The 23901-nt window shown below is 39.2% G+C and overlaps 1 protein-coding gene across 15 annotated transcripts in view; it reads left to right on the forward strand.

The window, feature by feature from the left end:
* LEKR1 (leucine, glutamate and lysine rich 1) overlaps positions 1 to 23901 on the forward strand; it is an 80604-nt gene that overhangs the window by 14592 nt on the left and 42111 nt on the right. For all 15 annotated transcript variants that reach the window (XM_080410185.1, XM_080410186.1, XM_080410184.1 and 12 more), the window contains 3 exons: positions 9322 to 9441; positions 9965 to 10140; positions 13527 to 13712. In XM_080410185.1, the coding sequence (XP_080266311.1) occupies positions 9322 to 9441; positions 9965 to 10140; positions 13527 to 13712 (482 nt within the window). The remainder of the gene's footprint in view (positions 1 to 9321; positions 9442 to 9964; positions 10141 to 13526; positions 13713 to 23901) is intronic.

A 23901-nucleotide genomic window follows, 5' to 3' on the forward strand; every position in this document is an offset into this window, starting at 1 on the left:
CAAGAGATTTAATCTTTCTTGTTAGTTGCAGACAGTTTCATTTTTGTATTCCTTTTAGGTTAAAGTGTTGCTGTTGTTTGTACTTGTGGTTAACCTTGAAAGCCACCTGGGAACCTGAGCTTTTGCAGAAATTAGTTATCTACCCTTAGGGATTTTGTCAGAAGAAGGGAAACTAACCATCATGCAGTTAACTACACTACTTTGGTTTAGCTATTCAAGTGTTATTCGATGTTAAAATCACTTTAATTCCAGAATACTTGCATGAGAGCTGTTCCTGAAGGGCTGTGGCTAGCTTGAAATAGCAATGCTGGTCAATACACGTGCCAACTTGAGGTAGGCTGTGCAGCCGGTACCGCGTTGTGCTCTGTGCTGCTGGCTCCTCTTCTACGAGAGCCTGGCTGCTGCCTACAAGAGCAGTGATTCATGCTTAGTTAAGCTGAATCACTGGTGTGTCATTTGACTGACTGATTTTGGTCTGTTAGCTCTTTAGACATATTAGTAACGGGCACTTTCATTGGGGTCTTACTTCTGTAATTCATTGGAGATACAAGTATGATTTGATTTAGCCGTGTCTGTGTGGGACTCGCCCTAGATTCCTGGAGTCCCTAGAGCTGAGTTTATGAACAGCTTTTCTCTGGCGATGGCTTTTGACATTTGTGACACTGCACAAGGGGTTTACGCAGTATTTGTGGTGTGACTTTTGATAATTCTTGCAACATCCAACATAAGAAATGTAAAATAGATTTAAATAGTAAAGATGCTCTTTAAAGGTATAGTAGTGCTGTATATCATGAGTGGGACAAGGAGCAAAAAACTTCTATGATGTTTAGACACGTGAGGAGGTGTATAGATACCACTTAGCGAGTCCTATGTCAAAGGTCCCTTGTAAACAGATTCCTGGAAACTTTTCTACAAATCTACAGGAGTTACTTGTTGGTTACTACTGTGAGACTTATGCTGCTGAGTCATGCGTGTAGATGTTGAAAATTTTATCCATAAATAATAAAATCTTAAAGATAATGTGAACCTAACATTGTAACTTGGGAAACAGTCCATATTTGTGCTTTTTTGCGTATGTTTTCTTGAGTTTATTAGTTCCTACCACAATAGCAAAACTTAATACTGTGGAAAACCCTTTGTTATTGAACTTGCCTAAAATAAATCTTTTTTGCAACACGATTGCTTAGGAAAGCAACAGTAACTACCTGGCTTAGTAGAGTCTAAAGGTGTAATAAAATAATACAGTGACTGAGCAGTGATAACAGCACACTGCTCTACACTTGGCTACCAGCCTACACAGCAGTTTGGTAGAAATGACATGAGTTTTCTTGTCCTAGGAGACTGAAAGTACTGGAAATGGGGAGTGGTACATGCTTTAAGGACTGTGTCATCATTTTAAAAACAGGGTTTGAAGGGAAAGAACACAAGGCAAAAAGGTCACTTTAATAGTTTGGGGTTTTTTTAATGACTGTTTCTGTTGAATATTTAGTGATAAAGTGGAATTGAGTTGATGTAGAAAATTGCTGAGTGCCAAACCTGGATGAAATAGAGGCAAAGAACCTCTCCTTTTCTGAATATGGTTTAGGGCATACAGTCTGTTATTCTTATCATGTACCGTCATATGTGGGTAACCTAGGAGATCGCACATCTTTTGAGTGTTTTAGAAAGCATGGGTAATGAAAAAAACATTATAACCACTGCAGCACTAATGTATTTTCAGAATAATATTGGTGTATCATATAACACATAAGAAGAAAGCAGTTCATAAAGTAGTAAATGAGTATTCTTCATCACGCTGCAGATGTTCCGGGCAAGTCTCAGGTGTGTGCTCCTTCAGCGGCTGCTTGGAAGAGACAAGTAGATATGTCAGGCTGCCAAGAGGTATCAGCTGGGCATGGGGTTCAGTGAGCCCCTGGGTTTTGCACTCATCGTTAGCAAAAGGAAATAATGTAGTGGGTTTTCTTTGTAGGGAGAATATAGAGCATGTAAGTGCTGGAATTTTCCTGGCTTTTTATGCATTTAATTCTTATTTTAGGTAGCTCAAGTTGCAGTGTTTAGAAGCTCACAAGAGCTGGTTTATACTTGGAAGTGCTGTGTGTGAGTTTTCTGAAGAGAGGATATGAAGTTTATTAAGAAATAGCGCCTTCAACTTTTTTATTGAATCTGTTTTGTAAGTAACATCAGTATGTACTTCTCCAATTAGCTACATGGTAATTTTAAGAGCAAGAGTACTTATTAACAAGCAGAATTTTGTATAATGCCAAAATGTTTTATTATGTTCTTTTTAATAGCTGCAAACTGGCCTGTATGTTTTGCCCTGATGGTGTCATGATGACTCAGGTAGGGCTCAGGCTTGTGCAGGGAGCCAGCAAAAGGCAACAGGGTTCATGGCACCCAGGTCCTGTGCTCACCCTCTGTACAGCAGTGAATGTCACTTTTATACTTACAAGCCACTGACGAATCTTGTCATGGTCTCAGAAGGCCAATCAGCACAGTGCCTTGGGGAAATCATCTTTTACTATTAGATTCTTATGTAAAGTATGTTGAAGCCAGTGTCCTCCCAATAGGATACGTGCTTTTTGCTACTGGGGAGCGATAGCTCAGTCCCACTCTTGATGTGTTAAAATTGTGGTGGTTCTAGTTTTGACAAGTTCTTTTCTATTTAGGTGATTAAGCGCCAAGATTGATTATTAATAAGCAAGACAAATTTGGTCACAGAGATAGTTCAGAAGAGTGATTCATGAAGTGCAAAACTCTGCAGTAATGCTCAGCCTTCTCCCAAATTCCTGATAAAATCTACTTTCTTCAGGCAAAACAAAATTCCTTATCTGGAAGAGACTGAAACAGCAGTTAGCAGAAAATGCAAAAGGCAACATGAAATCTGCATTTTTCTTTCCATGCATACTTTTCATGTATATTTCATTAAAATATTTTCATATTTAATAGGTAAAATTAAAATTTGAAGTTACACTTAAAAAGTTATCACAGTTTTTGGCATCTAAGGATGGTGCCACATAATGCAAAAATGGCCTTGAGAGGTGGCTGCTGACAAGAAGGCTCCAGTGAAGTTTCCATGTAAGTCTACATGTGCCTCTGTGGATGGATGACTTTTCTCAGGAAAGTAGAAGTAGTTCATCTCCCTCAGTGCACGTTTTTCCATTAGGCATGCATTTTCAGTTCTGTCTTTGCTTATTGTTTGAACAGAGGTTTTGCAGTTTCAGTGCTCACAACCATCTGCAATTACAGGGACTAGTTCCTCTGTTATACCCTTGTGTGGTTCCAACACGGAGTCCTCGCACAGCATCATGTACGATGGCAAAGGCCATATTTACCCATTTACTAGGGAAAGGGATCGACAGGTTGCTGTATAACTTAACTGACTGTGGACAGCAGAATTGCACATGAGAGATTAAAGTAATGCTTAGATATTATTTTATTGTAACCTGGTTATGGTATTTGTGAAGTCTCAAGACAATTGAATTTGTGTTTAATATCCTCTGTTGCATGGTAGATACAAGAAAATGGTGTGACGCACATTAGTGGTTGGGGTTTTTTTCCTTTCCTATAATGGGTCTTCATTTATTTGTTCACACTGTAAACTGAAGTTGAAACTTTTGATTGCTTGGCTATAGTGAGTTACTATCCGTTTTGTGACCACCGGTTAAAAGCAAGAATGACCCATCAAGAAGTTTATAATAGAATAATTCTTTGTGCCTCCATTTACCTCCACTTTATAATTTAATGTGAGATTTGCAAGCTTGATCCGTAGCTGTAAAATGATTCTGTGCATAACTGCAAAGCCTTAAACAGGTTCATGCAGTCCATGCTCAGAATGTCTTGCTGAAATCCACAGGGGTTCTGCTTTATTATCTTTCAAAGTGAAATTTGAAAGCTTTGTGGTTATTTTCTGAAGAAGGTTAATACAGGACAGAAGGTGTGCATACAGGACAAGGTATTATGTTCTAGAGTTCTTTACAGCCACATAGCAATGAAATTGGATGGGACCAGAGGGTGAACTCAGGCTAATCCTTGAGTACTGAGACACCTGTTTTCTCTTGTTTTTGACTGCCTCTTGTACTTGACTGCTTTTAAGACTGCAAAATGGGAAGGTGGCTACCCAGAGAAAAATCTAGGGTAAGCTATTCTGACCATGGCTGTATTCTGAAGGATTCTCTAGTAAAGAGGTGAGTTTGGGATGTATGAAGGTCACTTGCTGCTCTAGATCACTGGGCCCTGTGGATTTGGAGGTCAAGGGGCCCCTCATCAGAGGGAAGATAGGGAAAAAGATTTCATGTTTGGCAAGGAAGAAGTAATGATAAGATGGATTTACTTGGTTTGTGACAGTTTTGGAATTAAGAGGAAAAATATAGTTTCTGTTTGCATTCAAAGATGTAAAAATGTGTGTAACAGAGTTGGCTTCATCAGCAAGACACTTGTCTAATTTGGAAAAAAAATCCAAACACATAAAATGAAATATATTTGAATTACGTTTTTAACTGAATCAGTATAGCTTCACTGACTTTGAAGAAGTTACTCCTGAGTTACACTGCTCTGACAGTGCAAAGTGTGACTGCTATGACCGAGATTATGTAAACTGTAATTACTTTAAATGAAGTTGGTAACTGGATTGGTAGCTCTGGGAAATTATATCTTGGGTTTCTTCAAAGATAAATTTTGAAGTGGTTGTGACAAGGCAGTCGTCTTTCTATTATTGTTTTTTCAGACCTATTCCAGAGATACACCTTTGCTGGAGCAAAAATTACCTAGTCTGTCTTCATAATACATCTTATATTTCTGCTGCGATAATAAAGATAGGTAACAATTAATGCAAGATTTGAAATGACTGTCAGCCTACATGAGACTTGATGGAGACCTTCACAAAGAACTTCTTGATTGGTTGTCAGAGATAATTTTCATTTGCTGTCAAATCGGGCTGTATGCTAGCCTGCAGTGACACCTGAATAGTCTTGTCTTAACTTGAGCAGTCTATGCTGAACAGAATATAAAAAAAGACCATTTTAAAGAAGTTTCTGGATGATACTAAGTGCAACAAGTTTCAGACTGTGCATTTTATACATATTCCATGCTAAACTTATGAATGAATAGTCAGTTTCTTCATAGACATGCACACTGAGTTGTCTATTAGAAGGAATGCAGTATGCTGAAATGAAATTGAGCAACTTCTGGCTCTGAGTAGGTCTTTAGAGTTTCATGGAGCTGAAAATACTGTAGTGAAACCTTTTTCATTGACATTATGTTCCAGCCTCCTCTGTGCATACTGTCCCCCCTGACTCCAGGCAACTAGGGGTGCAATTGCTCATTCAGGCTGAAGTGGGTCCTGCTGGGATTTGTAAAGGGGCTATGTGCCGTGTAGTCTGCAAAGGTTATTTCTTCTGATCCTGTGAAATGCAACGTCTTAAATTTGAGCAGACATGGTAACTGCTCTTGTCATTAACTTTTAGGACAATGAGTATATTTGTTTGCTGGCAAGAATCCCTTGCAACTACTACTTTATTTTTCTCATGCTGTTCTTTTCGTTGTCAACACTAGTAGTCAACATGTTATAATTCAGCTCCCACTCTGGGCAGGCTTCCTCCTGCATTTACTAAGAAAGTAAGCTGGCTGCAAAGATGGGATGTTAATTTTCACGGTTCATGTGAACTGTAGGACAGAGGATGAGATCAGTATGTTCTCACAATTGTCTTATCATGCCAGCATTTAATGATCCATTGAACTTTTTCCCTTGTGCTAAATACCACCAAAATAACATGTTTATTTTTCTTCCTTCTTATGGTGATGATAGTAGACAGAGTGAAAGTATCTTGCCTTCTCCACCTGTTCTTTTGTGTGTGAATGCCCAGAACATACTGATAGTGGTCCTTTGCACTCTGAAGCTGTAATTCCGTGCTAACCACATTGTATCAGATCTCTGGAATGGAAAGAGGAAGAAAATGTGTACTTTTTTGCAGGTTTCTTTTTTAAACCAAAAGATCTTCAAATATTGCCAGTTCTGGAATGAGTAAGAATAGAAAATGAGCATCTAGTTTTCCATGGATCCCAAAGATTTGATTTGTTATTGTTCAATGATAAATAATAGATTTGGATTTATGTAATTTTTAAAGGGGATGGACATTTCCTTGTTAGTCAGTGACACCAGTCTGATTCTGCTCCCAAATGCAATCAAACAGATCTTATTCTCTCCCCTCCTGCCCTTCACCTCCAGGAGATTTACAGGTAGATATGGGTAAATTTTCCTAAGAAGATAATGCCAGAAATTTCTTCAATTATTTTTAAGTTTTATCTTTTCTTTTTTTTCCCCAGTGATCATACTTGAGCCCAAAACAACTTGCTTTTTTTAACTACCAGGTGTTGCAGTTTGGTTTTTGCAGAGCTCACAGATCCAAGTTTCTTTAGCAGGATTAAGATTTTTATAGATTTGCATTTTGGTGCAAATATATTCTTGATGATGATCTGATAACAGTAACTAATGCACATTAATATTAATGACTTGATTTTTAAAATTTAAATTATTCACATTTTCTTTTGCTTTTTAGAATTGAAGCAAAGGCTGAGGTAATTCTTCTGCCATCCTTTTGTTTTGTAAAGTATTTGTTGATTAAAATACTATTTATTTACTGGTGACAATGAGTCACCAGTAGGCGAATAAATCATTTACTCTGCTTGCAGTAGGTTAACAGTAAGTGTTGAAAGCTTTCAAAGGGATTAGTTTTTAATAGTTGCATGTCATTGTAGTTGTAGTTCTAGGGATAGAAGGCTATTAGAATGGTTGTCTACAACTAAAAGAAAAGAAAAAACTTGTACTGTGAAGTGGTAGGGATGTGCTGTGTGGTGTTCTTTCTCTGCATGTAACACAGGAAGGGAATTGTATCAACTGTCTGTTATTCCCCTACGGTTCCATTGATTTCATTACAATTGTGGGAATAAGTCTGGAGTTGTTGAAAGCACAGTATTTAAATGTATTTATTTACACTATGGTAGCTGTGCTTGGAAAATAAACAGGTCAGAACCACTGCTGTAATGTCAAAAGGTCAATTTTAGAGGCAAAGCAAAACTTGCAGGTCAGCTGTCTGTACCTTGGGACTGCGGCTCAGTCCAGCACAAAGGTGGGCTGTATCTTAAGCAGGTAGGGGACCAGTGTGTGCAGCTGTGCACAGCGGTGCAGGAAGGGAAAGCTCCCTGTGCTTGCCAGGGGCTGCCACCCTCCTCTCCCTGTGGGCAGGTGATGGTGGTAAAGGAAATACCGTTTTGTCCTCCTGTGTCTTGTTATAGGGCTGTGTTTTTTCAAAATACACATACAAAACTTGAAGCAGTTAAAATGAGAAGATTGTTTGGACATTAGCAAATGCACTGAGCAGCATCTCTGCATGCTGCCAGGTGGCTGCAGGAACCGTGCCTGACCGCAGCTGCTCCAGCTGGGGTGGCAGCGGGCTGAGCCGGCTGCGGAGCAGGCAGTCCAGCTGCCAACTGCAAGGGTGAGGCGGTGAGAGTGGGAAATCCCATAAGTGGGGAAACCCCCTGCTGGATCCGCCTCAGCTGCTGAGGCGCCTGGTTTCGTGCCCCCTTTTCTGGGTGGGAAGCGCTGTGGGGATGGAGCGAAGAACCCGCGAGTGGCCATGCCCCTTCTGCCCAGCTGTGCGGCCAAGGCAGGGGCTGGGTAAGCAGCACTGTCTGCTGGCTGGGAAACAAGCTGTTGGTCTGCGGCAGGCAAAGAATGTTTTTTCCCCATTTATTTGACTCGGGATGTATAATAAGTATATCCTTGTACATAACCATGAGCACGTATCTTCTCTTCCTGATCACATTTCCCCCATCGCAGATACTCTACTTCTGCAGTGTCATAATCTCATTTAAATAAGCATAACTGAAGCACAGGTGTTAACAAAAGTTAATTTACATTTTTAATGGGGGTGTGTGTGCACAATGTATGTGTGAGTCCTGATAACAGTAAACTTTTCTTTCCCAGACCCAGATTTAGGACCTTTTTTGGTGTCAGATTTGAAGTGTTTTGCTGCGAGTTGTCACCTGCGCTGTAATTTAAAAATCCTTTACGTGGTCTTGTGATGGAGCACCCTGGAAGACTAAGGAGGAGGAAGCATGAAAAATTTTTTCAATCTATTCTAGGCAAATACTTATAGTGGGTGCTGTGACAACATCTCCTTCGATCCACTTCTACCCAAAATGATTGCTTGCAGGTACCCCAAGGGGTGTTGTGCGGGGGGAGCCCAAGGAGAGCTGGAGCTCTGGCAGGAGCCAGACACCCAGCTGTGATTTGCCAGGTAGAGCCACCAGATCACGTCCTTCGCACCCCATCTTGTGCTCAACAGTGTTCTGGGTCCAAAATCTGTTGGGTTTTATTCGCTGAAAGGAATTGGGGGGAGGGAGGGGGAAGTACAGAAGATATATGTGTGTTTTCTCTGGCATGTTGTGGGTCAAGCTGGGAACATGGAAACCTAGCTCTAGTCCAGAACTTCCTGCCCTCTCCTTAAGTCTTCCTTAAGAAAAACGTAGGAAAATAATCTTACTAACTTGACATTTTTGATTGCTTTGATGCTAATGTCATTGCCTGGGTACATAGAAATAACATCTGGTGGAAACTTTTTTTGTGAAAACTTTCTCTTTAGCTCTTTAAAATGCCATTGTCAAGCAGAAGAGGCCTAAATTCCATTTGCTGTAAAAATAATGGACAGGAATATATTTTACATGTGTATTTTTTTGTTATTATTTGCTGAGCACCATTAATTCTGCAATGCAGAAGTACAGTTCCATGATCATGTGTGAAACTGAGGGCAAAGGGAAACAAGAGTGAATAACTGGGATTTATCTTTTACAAAAGTCTGAAATTAAGAAATAAATAAACAATCTGAATGGGAAAAAATTTGGTAACAGTAACCAAATATTTAGTGTCCAAGTTGAACTTTAAACTGAAATTTTCATAATGACATATGCTTTTTGGAGGATGAATGAATTCTGTGTTGCATCTGTGGATGAACACTAGATTCTTAAGACTTTTATATAGCATTGCATGTGAGCTGATATTGGACATATAAATTTCCACATTGTTTTATAAATGTGTTATGAGTATTCTTTTGAAAGAGTTGCTCAAGTGGCTCGTACAGTGGTCAGAAGATTAAATTCTCTCTCCATTTGGAGATCCGATACCTCCGTCTGATATATGTGATTATCATCTCTTGAAAAGATTTTCAGCATGTTTTTAATTTAAAGCCAAAACAAAACTTAAAGGTTGGTTAGTGGTGCAAATAATACTTCCTGATTTATTTTTTTTTTTATTTACATCTGTAGAATAAAAAACCTAACAGTGGAACTTAAAAACAAGCAAGATGAATTAAAAAGTATGAAAAATGATTTGCTCTATTTCCAAGAAGAAAAGGAAGCTGCCTATAAGCAATCACAAGTGCTCAGGTAAGAACCCAAAAAGAAATGCTGATAATTGGGCCTCCTGTGAACATGCAAATGTAACCAGAAAATATCAGTGCTGATTGCTGATGTTATTAGCAACAGGATAAGTTCTTCACAAATTTAAAAGCAGTAATTAACACTTAAAAGCAAGTGAGTACCGCTTGCTTGTAATGCATTGGAAATACTGTATTTCTTATATATATTTTTTTATAAAGAGTCAACATAAGCTTGGATGTATAGCCATTTAAACATGCCAAATTCTTAATTAAAAAGTGATCGTACAACTGTATAGTTGTCTTCATTTAGACATGTAAGTTCTAAATCAACATTTAGAAGGGAAAAAGTTGGTATTATAAATATATCCAATATACAGCATATTTCATACACTAAATTATTGGAACCCAATATAGTATAAATTATCGTATAACAGAAAAGTAGTTGTCAAGTTTACTTTAGTTCTGAAGTTTATGAAGAGTATTGTGTCATTTTAAAAATGTACATCTGGTATTGCTTTTCTGTCTTGCAGAAATACATTGGAACACCATTGTTCAACTCTGAACAAGGCTGTCTCACTATTTCCTTTTATTAGAAGTGAACTGGACAGTATTAAAGAAGTAATCTCCAGTAACCTGGAGAACTGGGCTGCGATGAAAGAAGAAATTTTTCTGCAAATAAAAGCCGTTAGCAAAGAAGCTTTGACAGGTAAATAATCTCGCAGTAATTTTGGGCAAGATGAAATATTTTTTTGATAGTTTAGTGTAACACAGTAAATTAGAATGTAAAATTAACTAGGTAATTTCTAATTCTGATATTAACTTGTCCAGATCTGAAGCATTAAAAGACCCTATCTACTGCTGCAGCACCATGTGACCTGAGCTGAAGTCAGTCCTGTTCCTACCGGATTAGCATGTTGGACCATTTGTTCAGTTAGCAAGTCGGACTGAGATGGAAGTAATATAAAAACTTACCGTGATTTGAAACATAAATAATATACTTACTATGAGTATATGGATATGATTGCAACACAAATACCTGGAGATATTTTAATCTGCCTTGTGTCTCCTATTGCCATTTTTTTACACATGCTGGCGTACACATGCTATACAGCAATGATAAAATATCCTTCTGTGTTGCTGCTTGAGGGTCCTGCAGCGCTGCCTCCCTGTCCCATGGGCAGGCTGCACCTCTCCCCTTGACCAACCTACTGATGTACACGTCAGGTTGCCTTGAGTACAATTTGAGCCACTGTGTACAAGCAAACCTGCACCCAACACGTAGCAATTCCTCCCTCCTTCCATTCCTGAATAAGAATGAATCATACCCAAATACAGCTGTCTTTTTCTGAGGGGTCTTTGGGTTTGAAAGAGGCATGGAACAGCCCATGGGCCGAGAATAATTCACTTGGCCCACAGCCTGCTTCCTGATCAAACAAGGGCAGCCTTCAGGAAAAGAGAAGCTGTGAGCAAGTCACAACTGATGGCTTGTTCGTGAAGGTCATGGCCAGCCCTCAGGCTGGTGGTCAGGCTTGGAAACTCAGATTTACCCTTGAATACCATTTCTGCTCTGCCTCAGTTAAGAGATTAGTTTTGCTGAGAAAAGTGTGCAGTAGTATAATTACAGACTGTAACATCCAGAGCATCCAAATAGACCCTGTGCTGACTTTTGCAACTTGAATGGCCTTGGGACATAATTTTCGTATATTTACTCCTTTCCTTATAGTTTTTCAGTGTGCTCTGTGTGGGTGAGTTCATGAGCTGCTGTTTGCTCTGGAGGCTGGTTTTCTCAGGATTATAAGGTAGCAAGGAACCAAGTGAGGTGTTGTCATGCCATTCTGTCCTCGTGAGGAGTATAAGGGCATGGTGGGCGATGTGCACCTCCCAGATGACTGCTGGTGAAACTGTGTGAAGTCCGGTGCAAATTCACAGCTTAAGTGAAACCTGCGTGTGCAGAGTATCTCAGAAAATATGTAGCTTCATTTTAAATAATAGCTCCCCAGTAGCTTTTGCTTCCTGTGAAATTAGAAGTAATTTTTAATGTTTTCAATGATTGCTTTGTTCAGACTGGGAATAAATAAGTGGGCAGCTGTGCTGCAGGAGCGAGTAGGCACGCATCCCACTGAGCCAGCGCCTGGGTTCAAACAGAGAGTTTGGGGCATCCTGAACCCAGGCAGCAGAGCCCAGAGGGTTGAAGCCTTGCCTGCTGAAGATGAGCGTGACCGGAAAATCACTCTTTAGTATTCAGTTTTTGTAAGAACAATTAATTTAAATGTCAGTGTCAATATCACACATTTTGATTCATGACTTCATCTTCTAATTAGGCTGAGCACAGAAAGTATTTTATGTCCCTAAGGATTCCCCTTTTCCTGTGCTCATTCTTTGCCTACTTATTGATAATAAAGGGAATATGAACGTGCATTTCTGCAGACATCTTCATGTTCAAAGGGTTTCATAACATTTTAAGACTTCTTTTCTGGAAGTAGTCTTTGGGTTTTTTGTTGTAATGCTGCAAATATATAGAATATCTATATGAAAGTGGAAATGAAGCCTTTCACGTTCTTTTAATGATTATATGTACCATTAGGCATGCTATATATCCCCAGCTGCATTCAACATATCCCATTGAGAATAATGCCACACTGTGCATATTATATACATCCTTAAATCTAGCTTTCTAAATCAAAACAATTTAGTCACACATTTTTTTTTCTCTTTTTTCTTTTTTTTTTCTGCCTGTGAGTGCTGTTTAAAAGCTTTTATGTTCTGTTTTATGAGTTGTTCATTATTAACATATGGTAATATATCAACATACAGTCTTTTTATTATTATTTTACCTTACTGTTTTTGCAACAAGCTTTTTGGAACTTGTTTTCCATTCAGATTTTGAGAATAAAAATGTTACATGAGGTGCTACTCTTTATGCCTAAGCCAGTTTTCTTGATTAGTTTGAAAACTGCTTATAAAAGCCCTTGTATATGTACATTATTGAGCCTTGGTTAATTAATGGCAAGTAGAAAGAAGTATAAGAACTTAAAATCTTTTAGTATTTCCATCATTTAGGCTAACAAATTGATTTCAGTGTGGACTAGTTGGGAAAGATTGTAGATAATGAAAATATTTGCACCACAAAGAACTTAAAATTTGCATGTGAGCAGCATATAAAACATCTGAAATAGCTGACTTGACAACAGAATTAGGCTTCATCTAACTTGAACATTGTCATTATTACTGTAGATAACAGTGGTAAGTTCTTTGGACAACTGGACATTTAGGGCTGTAGTTGGAGAAGGTGTAAAAAAGAATTGCAAGTACTTCTGGAAATGTTCAAATGCAGTCATCAAGGATAACTGAACTCAGGAGAAAATATGAAAATGTATGAGACCCACTATACTCCACCCATGATTTACTTATTTACCTTGTGGTAAAAACCTACCTGGGAAACTTCCTTGGGACTGCTGCTCTTCCATGTTGAAGAACTGATGAAAGACAGTGACAAAGCCTATCTTTTATATAATGAAGATGCACTTTTTGATTACTTTAACAGCAGTAGTCATCTAAGGAGTGAGAAAGTAAAATGTAATACACATGTCCAAACATCTTCTGAACTAAAAGTTTCAAATTGAGCTTTAGCAGAGGCTAACCCCCTTGAAATTAATTTGACAAGGTATCAAAATGAGTCTGCAATTGCTTTTGTGTGTCGGGAATGGTTTTTGTATCTTAAGATAAATGGCTTGGATTCAAATATTTCTGTAAACTGTTATTTCATTTGGAATATATACATGTATTTCAACTTCATTTTGTGATCTTAGAGGAAATGCATATTATTGCTTACAATAAAATTTCTATTATTTGTCAATATTATGTGTTTGGGTGAGCATAAGTTATCTGTGCAAAGAAGTGTGGCACAAAGCACTTCTTTTGGCCCTCTACATTATCAGCAGAAGTGTTGCTAATATATGTGGCTTATGCTGATCGATACCCAAACTAGGCTTACAGAATGCTGAAGTCCTGAGGTCGTAAATCAGGTGGAATGCTTTTTAGTGAAGACGATAAATTTGACAACAGTCTATATGATTTATTTTTCCTCCTTAGAAATACCCAAACTAAATCAAAGATTAGCAAAATCCCAGAGAGAGAATGAATGCCTCCAAGAAAAGGTAAAACATCTGACGCTGGTGGCTGACACGGTTGAGCTGAAAACTCAACAGCTTCAAACTTCACTTCAGCAAGGGAATGAGCTACAAAGCAGATGCCGTGAACTACAAAAGGAAACATTAGGTAAGAGAATTTTGACATTTCAAGCAAACTTCCAAGTAAAATGAAATGAAAAAAAAAAAAAAAGTGTTTTTAGAAGCACTGAAGTTGTGGCTTTTGGTGTGAAAGCATTCAACAGCCCAACTCTGGCACTAATTTAATATTTTAATGTGGATGTTGTGCAGTCAGAAAGACAGTATGTTATTCTGAGGAGCCTGTTACCCTGCTGGGAACGTGAGTCAGATGAGTTGGGGGGGGGGGGGGGGGGGGGAAGGAAGGAAGGGAGGAAAACAATGAGGGTGGTGGTAATACAGTTCTGCTGTTACTTGTCAATGTTATGTAAAACATCAGGAAGAAGGCTTTGAGATTAAAAGAAACGCTCTCATCTTGAGTAGAAGGGCAGGAAGGATTTTTGGCTATCAGCAACAGAACTGAAAAGTAGGTCAGGCTAAGCCAGTCTCTTTTCTCATAGATTCATTAAACTTGAGACTGTCTAATGATTTACTCCTGGTAGTGTCTCGTCTCAAGAATCTGGAGAGTCCTTTTGAAAACTGTAAGAGCAGTGATAGCACTTGAAATTAGAATATATTGTGAGCTCTGTTGAAACAACAACTCATTACAAAAAGATTATTTATATTAGCATCTCCTGAATCTCTTTTCTCTTTAAAGCAGTATTACATCTGTAGTGTTGGCTCAGAGACATTTTAAGACCTTGAAAACATATAGAGGTTGTGTTGTTCTGGGCACAGTTTTGAGTCATCAAATTGGCACAGCAATTACCATGCTGCCTTACGCACAGTATGTAATGTCAAATTTAAACCACTGGGTCTCAGTGCTAGTTGTGATGAAGGAATTTCACTGATCCTTCAATGCCACTGATAACATCAAACGTGAGACTGCAAAGTAGAAGACAGCAGACGACACCATCCAATGAGTTAGTAACCTATGTTGCTAAGACCAGTCTTAATTTTTGTCATTGTATAATGATGCTGTTAGGAAAGCTTCAGCAGCAATGGGTAGAAATGAGCAGGTAAGTCTGCATCATTTTCCAGACAGTGTCAATATAAGAAATAGACTTAACATATCTTCCTCTTTGTGGTATTTATTCAAAAACCTAACTTTAAATGAATGCCAAATCAGTTAGATTTTGCTCTGACGAGATTCTTCTGTGTACTGTTCACAGCATCCACTTTTTTCTTTTTCTTTCTTTTTTTTGTTGTTGTTGTTGTTGTTTGGTTTTCCTTGTTGGGAAGCACTAAGTGTTCTGGTATCTCAAAAACTTGCCTGTGATATTTTTCGGTAGGCTCATCGTCTGATTGTAGCTACCTCTTCTTACTTAGTCCCCTGTTCAGAGTAAACTCTGGTGGGCGAGATTTAGTGAGAGGGTTGCCTTACAAGCGTTTAGCTGCCAGTCTTTAGCCACAGTAACTCATCTTGAAGACCTGAGGAAACAGAAAGAAATGCGTCAATTCTTGTAAGATTTCCTTTTTCAAAACAGTCTTGAACACATTGTTGGACAGTGTGAAAACTTGTGCCTTTTGGCTTGTATGTAAAATCACTAGAAGAAATCTTTTAGGAGACATAAAATAAAATGCTAGTAGTACATCTATGGTATCTGCTGTGTTGATTTTTTTTTTTTTTTTTGCAAGAAAAGCAAACAATCTCAACATTATGTGTACGTTACATATATATAATATGTACTATATGTGAGACAAGTGCCTGGGTAAAAAAAACTAAAAAAAAAAAAAAAAAAAAAAAAAAAAGGGGGGGGGGGCAAAAATCCCAAACAAGCTTAAAATAATGATGCTAGAAAAGACTTACGCTGAAGTAACCTTAGAGGTTGAGCTGAGAAGCTCTTAATGTACGAGAAATCACTCAAGCGGTTAGTATCACTCAGGAGGTAGCCAAGGCGACTGGCCCAAAACCAGCATTAGCGCTGCAGATCCTAGGATAAAACCTACGGCAATGATTTATTGCCGTTGATTAAGCTTTTCTTTCTCTGCTCACAGAGTAGAAAGAAAGCTTGTTTGGTCTTTAGCGTGGTCTTGTGCCATGCACCGAAACTGTCTGTAAGTTCATTTGTACAGCAATTTGGGTATTCTACTCCAAGTGCTGATAATTGCAATGATTTACATGTCACTTTGATTGTCACAGATACTCTGTTCAAAATCTATGCACCAGTGTTTTGTTACATGCTCCTTGTGTGCTTACTTTTTTGGTCACACTGTTGTATTTTTTTAAGCAGTGTACCTAAAATCTCTTTTGCCCTAATACTTGGCTTTCTTCGGTGTTCAATATAACCAGAAAACTTATTTCCATTTTCTTTTTAGGAATATTTTTGTATCTTTGTATAATTAGACAAAAGTAGTGATAAGTCATAAGCAGTTAGATCACTTCTTATTTTCCTTTCTCTGGAAACCTGAGATACTGCAATTTTCAAAATGCGTCTACCACCTGCCTGCCTTGAGGAAAATATAATTAAATTTGACGTGCTTTTTTTTTTTTTGGTGGAAAAATTAGTCAAAATAAAATCTCAATGCAAAAATAGCTCCTTCTCAACTATACTTTGACATTTTATTTGTGTTGAAAAGTGTTTAAATTTTTTTTGTATGAGATTAAAACCTCATGGATGATACCAGTTAAGTTGTCAGTGGTGGTGTGCAGGCTGTTGTAGTTCCTTAGGAACAGTCCTTTGTACAGTTTCCAGAACTGTAGATTTTATAAGATGCCACGTTCAATATAACTCAGATGATTTTGTGCATTACTGAGTTAATTTTTTCCGGTGAGGTGGCGGTGTGTGGGCATGTGAAGCAGTCTGTGAATTCAGTAGTTCACAGGCATTGGTGGGAGCTGGAATGTTGGCACTTGCTGTTGTAGAAAGTCTGAAGTCCATTTAATTCAGTATCCTGTCTGGTGTGGCTCAAAGGAAGGAGCAGAGCAATTATAGGATAATCTATCTTCCTTAACATGTCTCATCTTGATCTAAGGCGGCCTTGAGCCTAATAAGACAACCTTTTAATCTTTGAAATACGTGGTTTAGTATCATAAGATATTTGTATTGTTACATTTATGCTGATACGAAAACTACCCTTGGTTAAGGTTCCTGTTTCAGTTTTGTAAAGCTGTTTGCTTCAGAGGTTCCTGTAATCAGTGAGTTCGTGGTTTGTTCACATGCACTGTAAAAATAACTTCTTTTCACTTTTGCCCACCTTCAACTCCATGGAGAATTGCCTTGTTCTTATGTTAGAAAACCAGAGAAAGATGCTTGCAGTCTGTAGTTTGGTTTTGGGTTTTTTTGGAAGATACTCAGTCTGTTATAATTTTTTTGTGATGCTTGCATGGCTTTCTGGTTCATCTTCTCAAAATCTGAATTTACTTCCCTAGGTTGGCATGTTGCATCAGACCATCACATCAAACAGGTATATTTAGGTTCTAATTTCTTGCCTTTAATTGATATGCATAATTTAGGACAATAACTATAGTGTATCTATGAGTACCACATCATGAGCTAGCTCACATAAAGCATCTCTACCTTTTGTGCTGGCAAAATCTGAGTTTACAAAGAAATGCCTGGTCTAGAGACCCTATTCTAGTCTGTGGATTGTCAAGGATTTTTTAAAGTATTGCTGTGTAAGAAATCAAGATTGCTCAACATTTCCTGTAAGATGACTGTTGGTTTCAGTGACTTAGAATACTGCCAAACTTAACTAATCAATTATTTTTCAATATTAATTCCAGTAAAAGTGATAATAGCTTTCACAAGGGTGGGATGGCTGGAAAAGTCATTGAATTTTGTATAAATCTTACACTGCAAAAATTTTGTTGAAAAACCCCATGAACCCTCTGCTCTCTGAAAAAGAGCTCTGAGACAGGTTTGACAGTGTTCTTGACATAAAGGACCAAGTTAAACTGACTAATAAGCCTTTGAAAACATTGACTAGATATTTGTTGGTGTGGTGACTAAGCTCTCTGTGATTTTGATTGATGAATCTCCAGAATACAAAGGCCTGGCAGCACTTTCCCAAGCCTCGCTTGTTCTGGGGCGCTGGGCAGGAGGACAGAAGACAAGGGGGCTGCCACTTGCTGCGCAGCCCGTGCTGCACCTGCCGAGCGCCCTGGCCGCCGGGTCAGGGAACAGCCTGGATGGGGCAGAGGCCAGGGCAGGAGCACATAGGCTGGGACGTGTGACGAGGCTATCTGGGAACTTGGCTCGCTGGCTGCTCTGTAAATGAGCTGAGGAGCACACGCTGAGCAGTGAAATGCCAGTCCCAAATAGCTGGAGTGCTTTCATCCCATGTGGCGACAGACACAGGAGTCCCGGGCAGGGGGAGGAAATAACAGGATGCAATTATATCCTGAATGAGTATTTTGTAATGCATAGTTAATAAAACATGAAGAAGCAGCTGATATTTTTATATGTTTGATTGCAGCACTTAAACACAGTCACTAGTGCAGTTTGAGTGTTGCACTGTGTGTATCTTGCCCTGCATCCTAGCCTGCACGCTGTTGTTCTTCAGTGAGAAGCATGATGGTGCCTGGCATTTCACTGGAGCAGCTCAAAGGTGTCAACAGCAATGGGACTGCAAAGTGTCCTCTCCTCCTGCTATCCTGGCACCTTAGTCTCACACAAACCACAGCTCACTTCCAAACCTGTGCTGTTGCAAGGAGCTAACGTTATTTACCAATACCAAAAGAAAGGTTGATGAAAGTCTCCCCTTTACCTGCTTCTGATGAAAATTTTACTCTGTCCCCATAAATTCTGTGGATTTACATCTGTATCAGCACCACTGCTTGATTATGCTTCTACTTTTTTTTTTTTTCTGTGCCACATTCGTGGTTTAAGAAGCTGTATGTTGTAGTTTTGTAGCAATAGGATTGAATACCCCTCTGATGGCTGGATGTTTGAGACTGACTGGTGCCACGTACTGGAATTTGTGGACATGCCTCCTTTTGCCTTTATTTCTTCCATCCTGCCTCAGGGTGCCTCCAGGAGTGAGCGCTCGCTAACTTTTCTTCTGAACAATATTAACAAGACTTGCTTATAATCTAGTAAGCTTGTTGATCTCTGTAGGGAATTGCAATATAGATGAATGTAAACACTGTTAACTTTCCAAAATTACTGCTGTCATCCAGAATCCTTCTCTGAGGTAATTTGGGGAGGACGCTTGTGATTCAGCTCTCACCAGTTATGCTGGTTTTGTAATTCAGTATTAATTTGAGCAACTATAGAGTTCTGGTTTTGATGAGAGAAAAAGCTTGGGATTTATTGAACTAAATTATTATTTTTCACTTTGATGTGACACAGCTGAAAGTGAAGGCATGAAACTGTTAGAATATTCTGAAAAAGTTTTATCCATACGTATATCTTTATTAATTGTTTTCCACTGCTAGCATTGATAGGAGACCTAGCCAAGAACTAACATCTATGGTTTTGTTTTGTTTTGTGGTTTGTTTTTTTTTCCTGTCCACTTCAAAGGAAGCTGCTTGTTTATGTTTATAAAGAGATTTGAAAATGCACAGTGCTCCACAGAGCTGCTCCGTCCCTCAAGAAGTCTGTGAAGTGCACTGCCGCATTCCTTCTCTGCTCACTCACCCGTTTAAAATACATTTCCAGAGAAGAGGGATTTGAAAAAGAAAACAAAAGAAAAGGCCGTATGTAACTGGTTCACTGAAAGTTATCTCGGTGGTTAGTGTGACTGGATCTCAGGCATCCCAGTGGTGTAATACTTGAGCAGAAGGGTCACTGTGATGGCTGCTTATCACGCTGTGCTGTGTGACTCAATTTCCTTATTTTGCACATCAGCCTTCTTTTTTAAACTGCGTATAGTAAAACTTGAAGTAAGAGACATTTTATGGAGAAAACACAAGTAAAACTTCATATGTGGAATTCATACAGAATATTAGGATTCTGCAAAATCTTAATGAGCAGCTAAAGTACCAGCTAAGCAGGCTGATGTTTTATGTGAGGCATTTTTTCTAATTCATAAAAATAAATTTTAAAAGTAGCGGTTATTTCATAATAAATCAGTTATTAAGTAGCAGTGTGGATGTCCAGAAGGAGATTTCAAGGCAGAAAGGACGCTAGCTCAGGCATTTTTAGTCTACCCTTCCTGAGTAGATCAGTAAAACACAAATCCGTATGCATTTGAAGAGGTCTGTCTCTATGGAACTCATTGCTGGATTGGGGTAATAAAGCTGGCTAATGCACCAATGATAAAAATGCTTTCTTTGAAATATATTAGATGCCTGTTTCGTGAAGAAAATCATGTTTTATTACATGAGTTTGCCACTGTATTAAAATAAAATAGTGCAAACAAACAATTGCCTCACTTGATCTTAGTGAAAATCAATTCCAGTGAGTGGATTTCTATCGTATAAAGTCAATGTGTAGGAAATCAGACAGATTTAGAGTGTCCATGGCTTGGGGGGTGGGCGGGTGTATTAGTGTTTTGGTTTTGTTTGCTTTTTTTACCCACAAAGTATTTTCCAGCTGATGTCCCTCTCCAGTGCTGAAATAGTTCAATGCTTCAGAAAAAGGAAAAAAAACCCCAGCTACCAGGATTTGTGATTTACGTGTTCTGAAATAATTTTCCTTTCTGCAGCCAATATTTTGAAGATTCATGTTTTGTGTGTTTATCATAGAATTGTAAATTGTTGAGTATTTCATATGATAGCAGTCATTTGCCAAAGCTGAAACTAAGCATTAGTTTCTACTGTTTTTTCTTTGTTCCTGTGCTTTTCATGTCTTTCCAAAGATTGTCTTTGTGAGTGAGTTAGATTTTGCCAAAGAGGTGAATTTGAGTGCTGGTTTCGTACCACTTCTCAGACTCACAATGTGTCATCCAGTTAGCTAGAGATGACAGGTCTTGAAAAGTGCTCAATGCAGGGTAAGGTCTGGTGAATAATTGTCTAATCAAGTAGACTCAAAAAAAGAAAAATCAATAATGCCTTGCGATAGGGTCTTTGTATTCTTAGGGTTGGGAGCAGCAGAAGAGCTGCAATAGCACATGCTTCTAGAAGAGAGGAGCTGATATCTGTGCTTTCAATTTATTTTTTTTATTACCAGCCAAACCCTTTCCTCCACTTAATCACAGATACAGAATAATTTGTCGTCACAAAGTTATTGTGGTTTTTCTTCAGCCCATTTACAGTTACAGGTTTAGCTCTGTATGGGATTAAATTGCCAGCTATGCACATGAAATCTGTCTTTAAATCTTTTGATGCTACTGCTTCATAGGCTACTTAAGTTACTAAATATAAACTTAGCAGTGGTCTGCTGACATAATAAGGCTAATGAGAGGTGATTGAAAAATGTAGGCAGCTGTAGGAGTAGCTGGGTAGTTTAAGTGGGGAATGTTAGCAACTCTTCATGGAAAGAAGGAGCAGTATTTTCATCTAAATGAAGTGTCTTTAATGACATTTTAAAGACTGCTTTGAAAAGCTTTGAAAATCCAAAGAGAGAATAGTTTCCTGTAGTTTTAGGTAGGCTGCAGTTCAAATATCCACTATTTATACTACAAGTACTGTTGAGAATTTTTTTTTAATTAATTCCAGCTGCGGTACTGAGAATTTGAAGGGTGAGAGCTGGGGAATGCAGTGTTGGTGTTTGAACAGAACGTGACAAATGGGTTAGATGAAGCAATGGCTCATTAACGCTTTTCAGCAGTCTCTTAAAGTGAGAGAGGAAACAGATGGATATGATGGAAAGAATAGTGTCCTAGTTCTCTTCAGCTAGGTGTTGGGATAAGGCTGTGTTTGAATATAATTTAGTTACAAAGGACCCCATTTTGCTGCTTGAGAAAAATCAGGAATCCATGTTAAAGGAAATATATTTATTATATTTTGTTTCGTGTGCTTGGCCTAAACAGTAAGGGGAAAAAAAAATAAATCTGTCTCCGGAGAAAATTAAGGTCAGAAGCTCCATTTTCTCACCTTCAGTTTTCCCAGCCAATAGGTAAGTGACAGTATTTCAAATTGATTTTAATACGTAGGAGAAGCAGGTATGTAGGAACAGTTCTGACATAACCAAATTAGTTTGGGTTCAAAAGGGCAGGAACATATGCAGAAAATTCAGGCTTAAGGGCCAAATCCTTTGATGCTGGAGTATGAACCCTGGCTGTGGCTGAGCAAATACCATGTAAGCAATCCCTCTAACTGCAGAAGTGCCTGTAGCATGTCACTTGTGCCCTCAGGGAGCCGGGAGAAGAAGAGGGGAGCGGGGTTTGCTGAGATAGCATTGGTTCTCTAATTAAGCACTTCTTAAGATTGCTGTCATATTTGCATGGTGCATGCAGTTGCTGGCTTCTTCTTTTGAGGGTACTGAGGGCGTTCTAGATTTGTACCACTCAAAACTGTTTAGAATCTGGTCCCTCCTCATACTTTTTCAATGCTTGTTTGATATACAAACATGAAAGAACTAACATACTAGTTCAGACCAGAAGTCCAGAAAGCCCAGTCCTGGCAGTGGTCAGCAACATATGCTGGGGGAGATAAGAAACAAGCACTCCTTTTTCTGGCACATCCTCCCAGTTCCTGGCAGCTTTCAGTGATTTAGAGACTTCCTGGTGGCGCTGCTCAGGTCTCCAGAAAGGATATACATCTATTCAGCTGGAGTCCATCCCTGGGCTCCTTCCAGACAGACTTGTGCTTGTGCCTCACAAATTAAAGTGCTTTCTTGGGTATACAAAAAATATTTTATCGTAGAGAACATAGTACATGAAATATTATAAATAAAAATAAATAGTTGCATTCTGTGTGTGCAAGGACTTTGAGTGTTTAGTTCACTTCTACAGTCTCCTTAGAAACACACAGTGAGGCAAATTATTCCTACTGTGACACAGTAATTTTTCACATATTTATTCCATATTTCCCACAGCTTCTCTACTATGCTTTTAAAATAAATGTACTTAAAAATATCTGTGTTAAGTGTACATCCGAATTTGGTCTGGCATTAATGTTCTAAGAAAAATTAAATACTTTTACCCCTTTTGACACAGGTTATCAGCCAATATTCAGGGCCTCATAGGTTGCTGTTATGAGGAGTGGTTATTTAGTAGGTTTTGAAGAATGCCTACAACCTCCTGTTTCTTAGAATACTGGAGAAATTTAGCAACAGGAGCCAGGTTCCAGTCTGCCTTGGCCAGGGTTCTGTATGCTGTCTCCATTTCAGTCTCCTGACCATCTTCTGGGTTTGAGCTGCCAGTGTTTTCCCGACCCCCTGGATTCTCTGTTTCTTTCTGCCCGTCCCTGCAATGTTACTGGGGTGCATTTGCCCTGCTCCACCTCTCCCTCAGTTCTTCTATGGCAATATTGTGGCTCTTGTGTTTTGAGTTTCCGTTCCAGCCAGTCCCTTCTGTGCCCAAAAGAGCCTGACTGCTGCTCGCCCTTTCCCGAAAGGATGCTTCTCCCCGCCCCCACCCTCAGGGAGGTTTCCTTCAGTCTGCCACTGTGACAAATATTATCTTGATCTGAGATAACACAAGGAGTGTCCCACAGGCTTCATATATGTATAGACCAAGTCTTTAAAAAACATTGTTCCCAAAATGAGAACATTTTCCTGGCTGGGCAAGAGGCAACCCAACGGCAGTCTGGGAGTGCCTGGAGGGGAGAGAGGAAGGTGGTGGATCCACAGTCTAGTGGGGAAGAGGCTGCCTGGGGGAGTCCCCAGCCTTGGGGGTCTGCAAAGCTCAGCTGAATAAAACCACAGGTAGCAGTACTGCTGGCAAAACCGGACCAGGTTCTGGGCAGGAGGGTGAGCTGTGCAGGCTGCAGAGGTCCCTTGCAGCCATCTGCCTGGCACATCTGTACCTGGCTGAATCATCATGAGAATTTTATAAAGCTTGATAAAATAAAAAATATTGTAATCCATGATTCTTCTGCAAGTAATTGTGTGGTGCTGGCACACATGCACTGAGACTAGATATTTCTAGTGAGCAGGACTGGAAGGCAGTAGATGCAGCCTACGCAGCCTTTCTGCCTCTTGGTGAGAGCACGAACGGGACTGCCCCAGCGGCTCTTTCCTTATCAGTGACCAGTATGATGAGTCAGAGCTCATCTTGTTTAAACTCAACTACCTACCAGTTGTTCCCCAAACCAGGTTTAAATGAAGGGAAAAGGAAACTGCCTTCTCCCTGTGCTGTTTTCTCTGTGCTGTAGCATAGTGGTTAGAAGTAGCAAATCCACTTGTTTGCAGTCCCCAGCCAGGTAGTGAGAA

Source organism: Falco punctatus (assembly GCF_963210335.1).
Source record: "Falco punctatus genome assembly, chromosome: 13".
Classification (NCBI taxonomy): Eukaryota; Metazoa; Chordata; class Aves; order Falconiformes; family Falconidae; genus Falco; species Falco punctatus.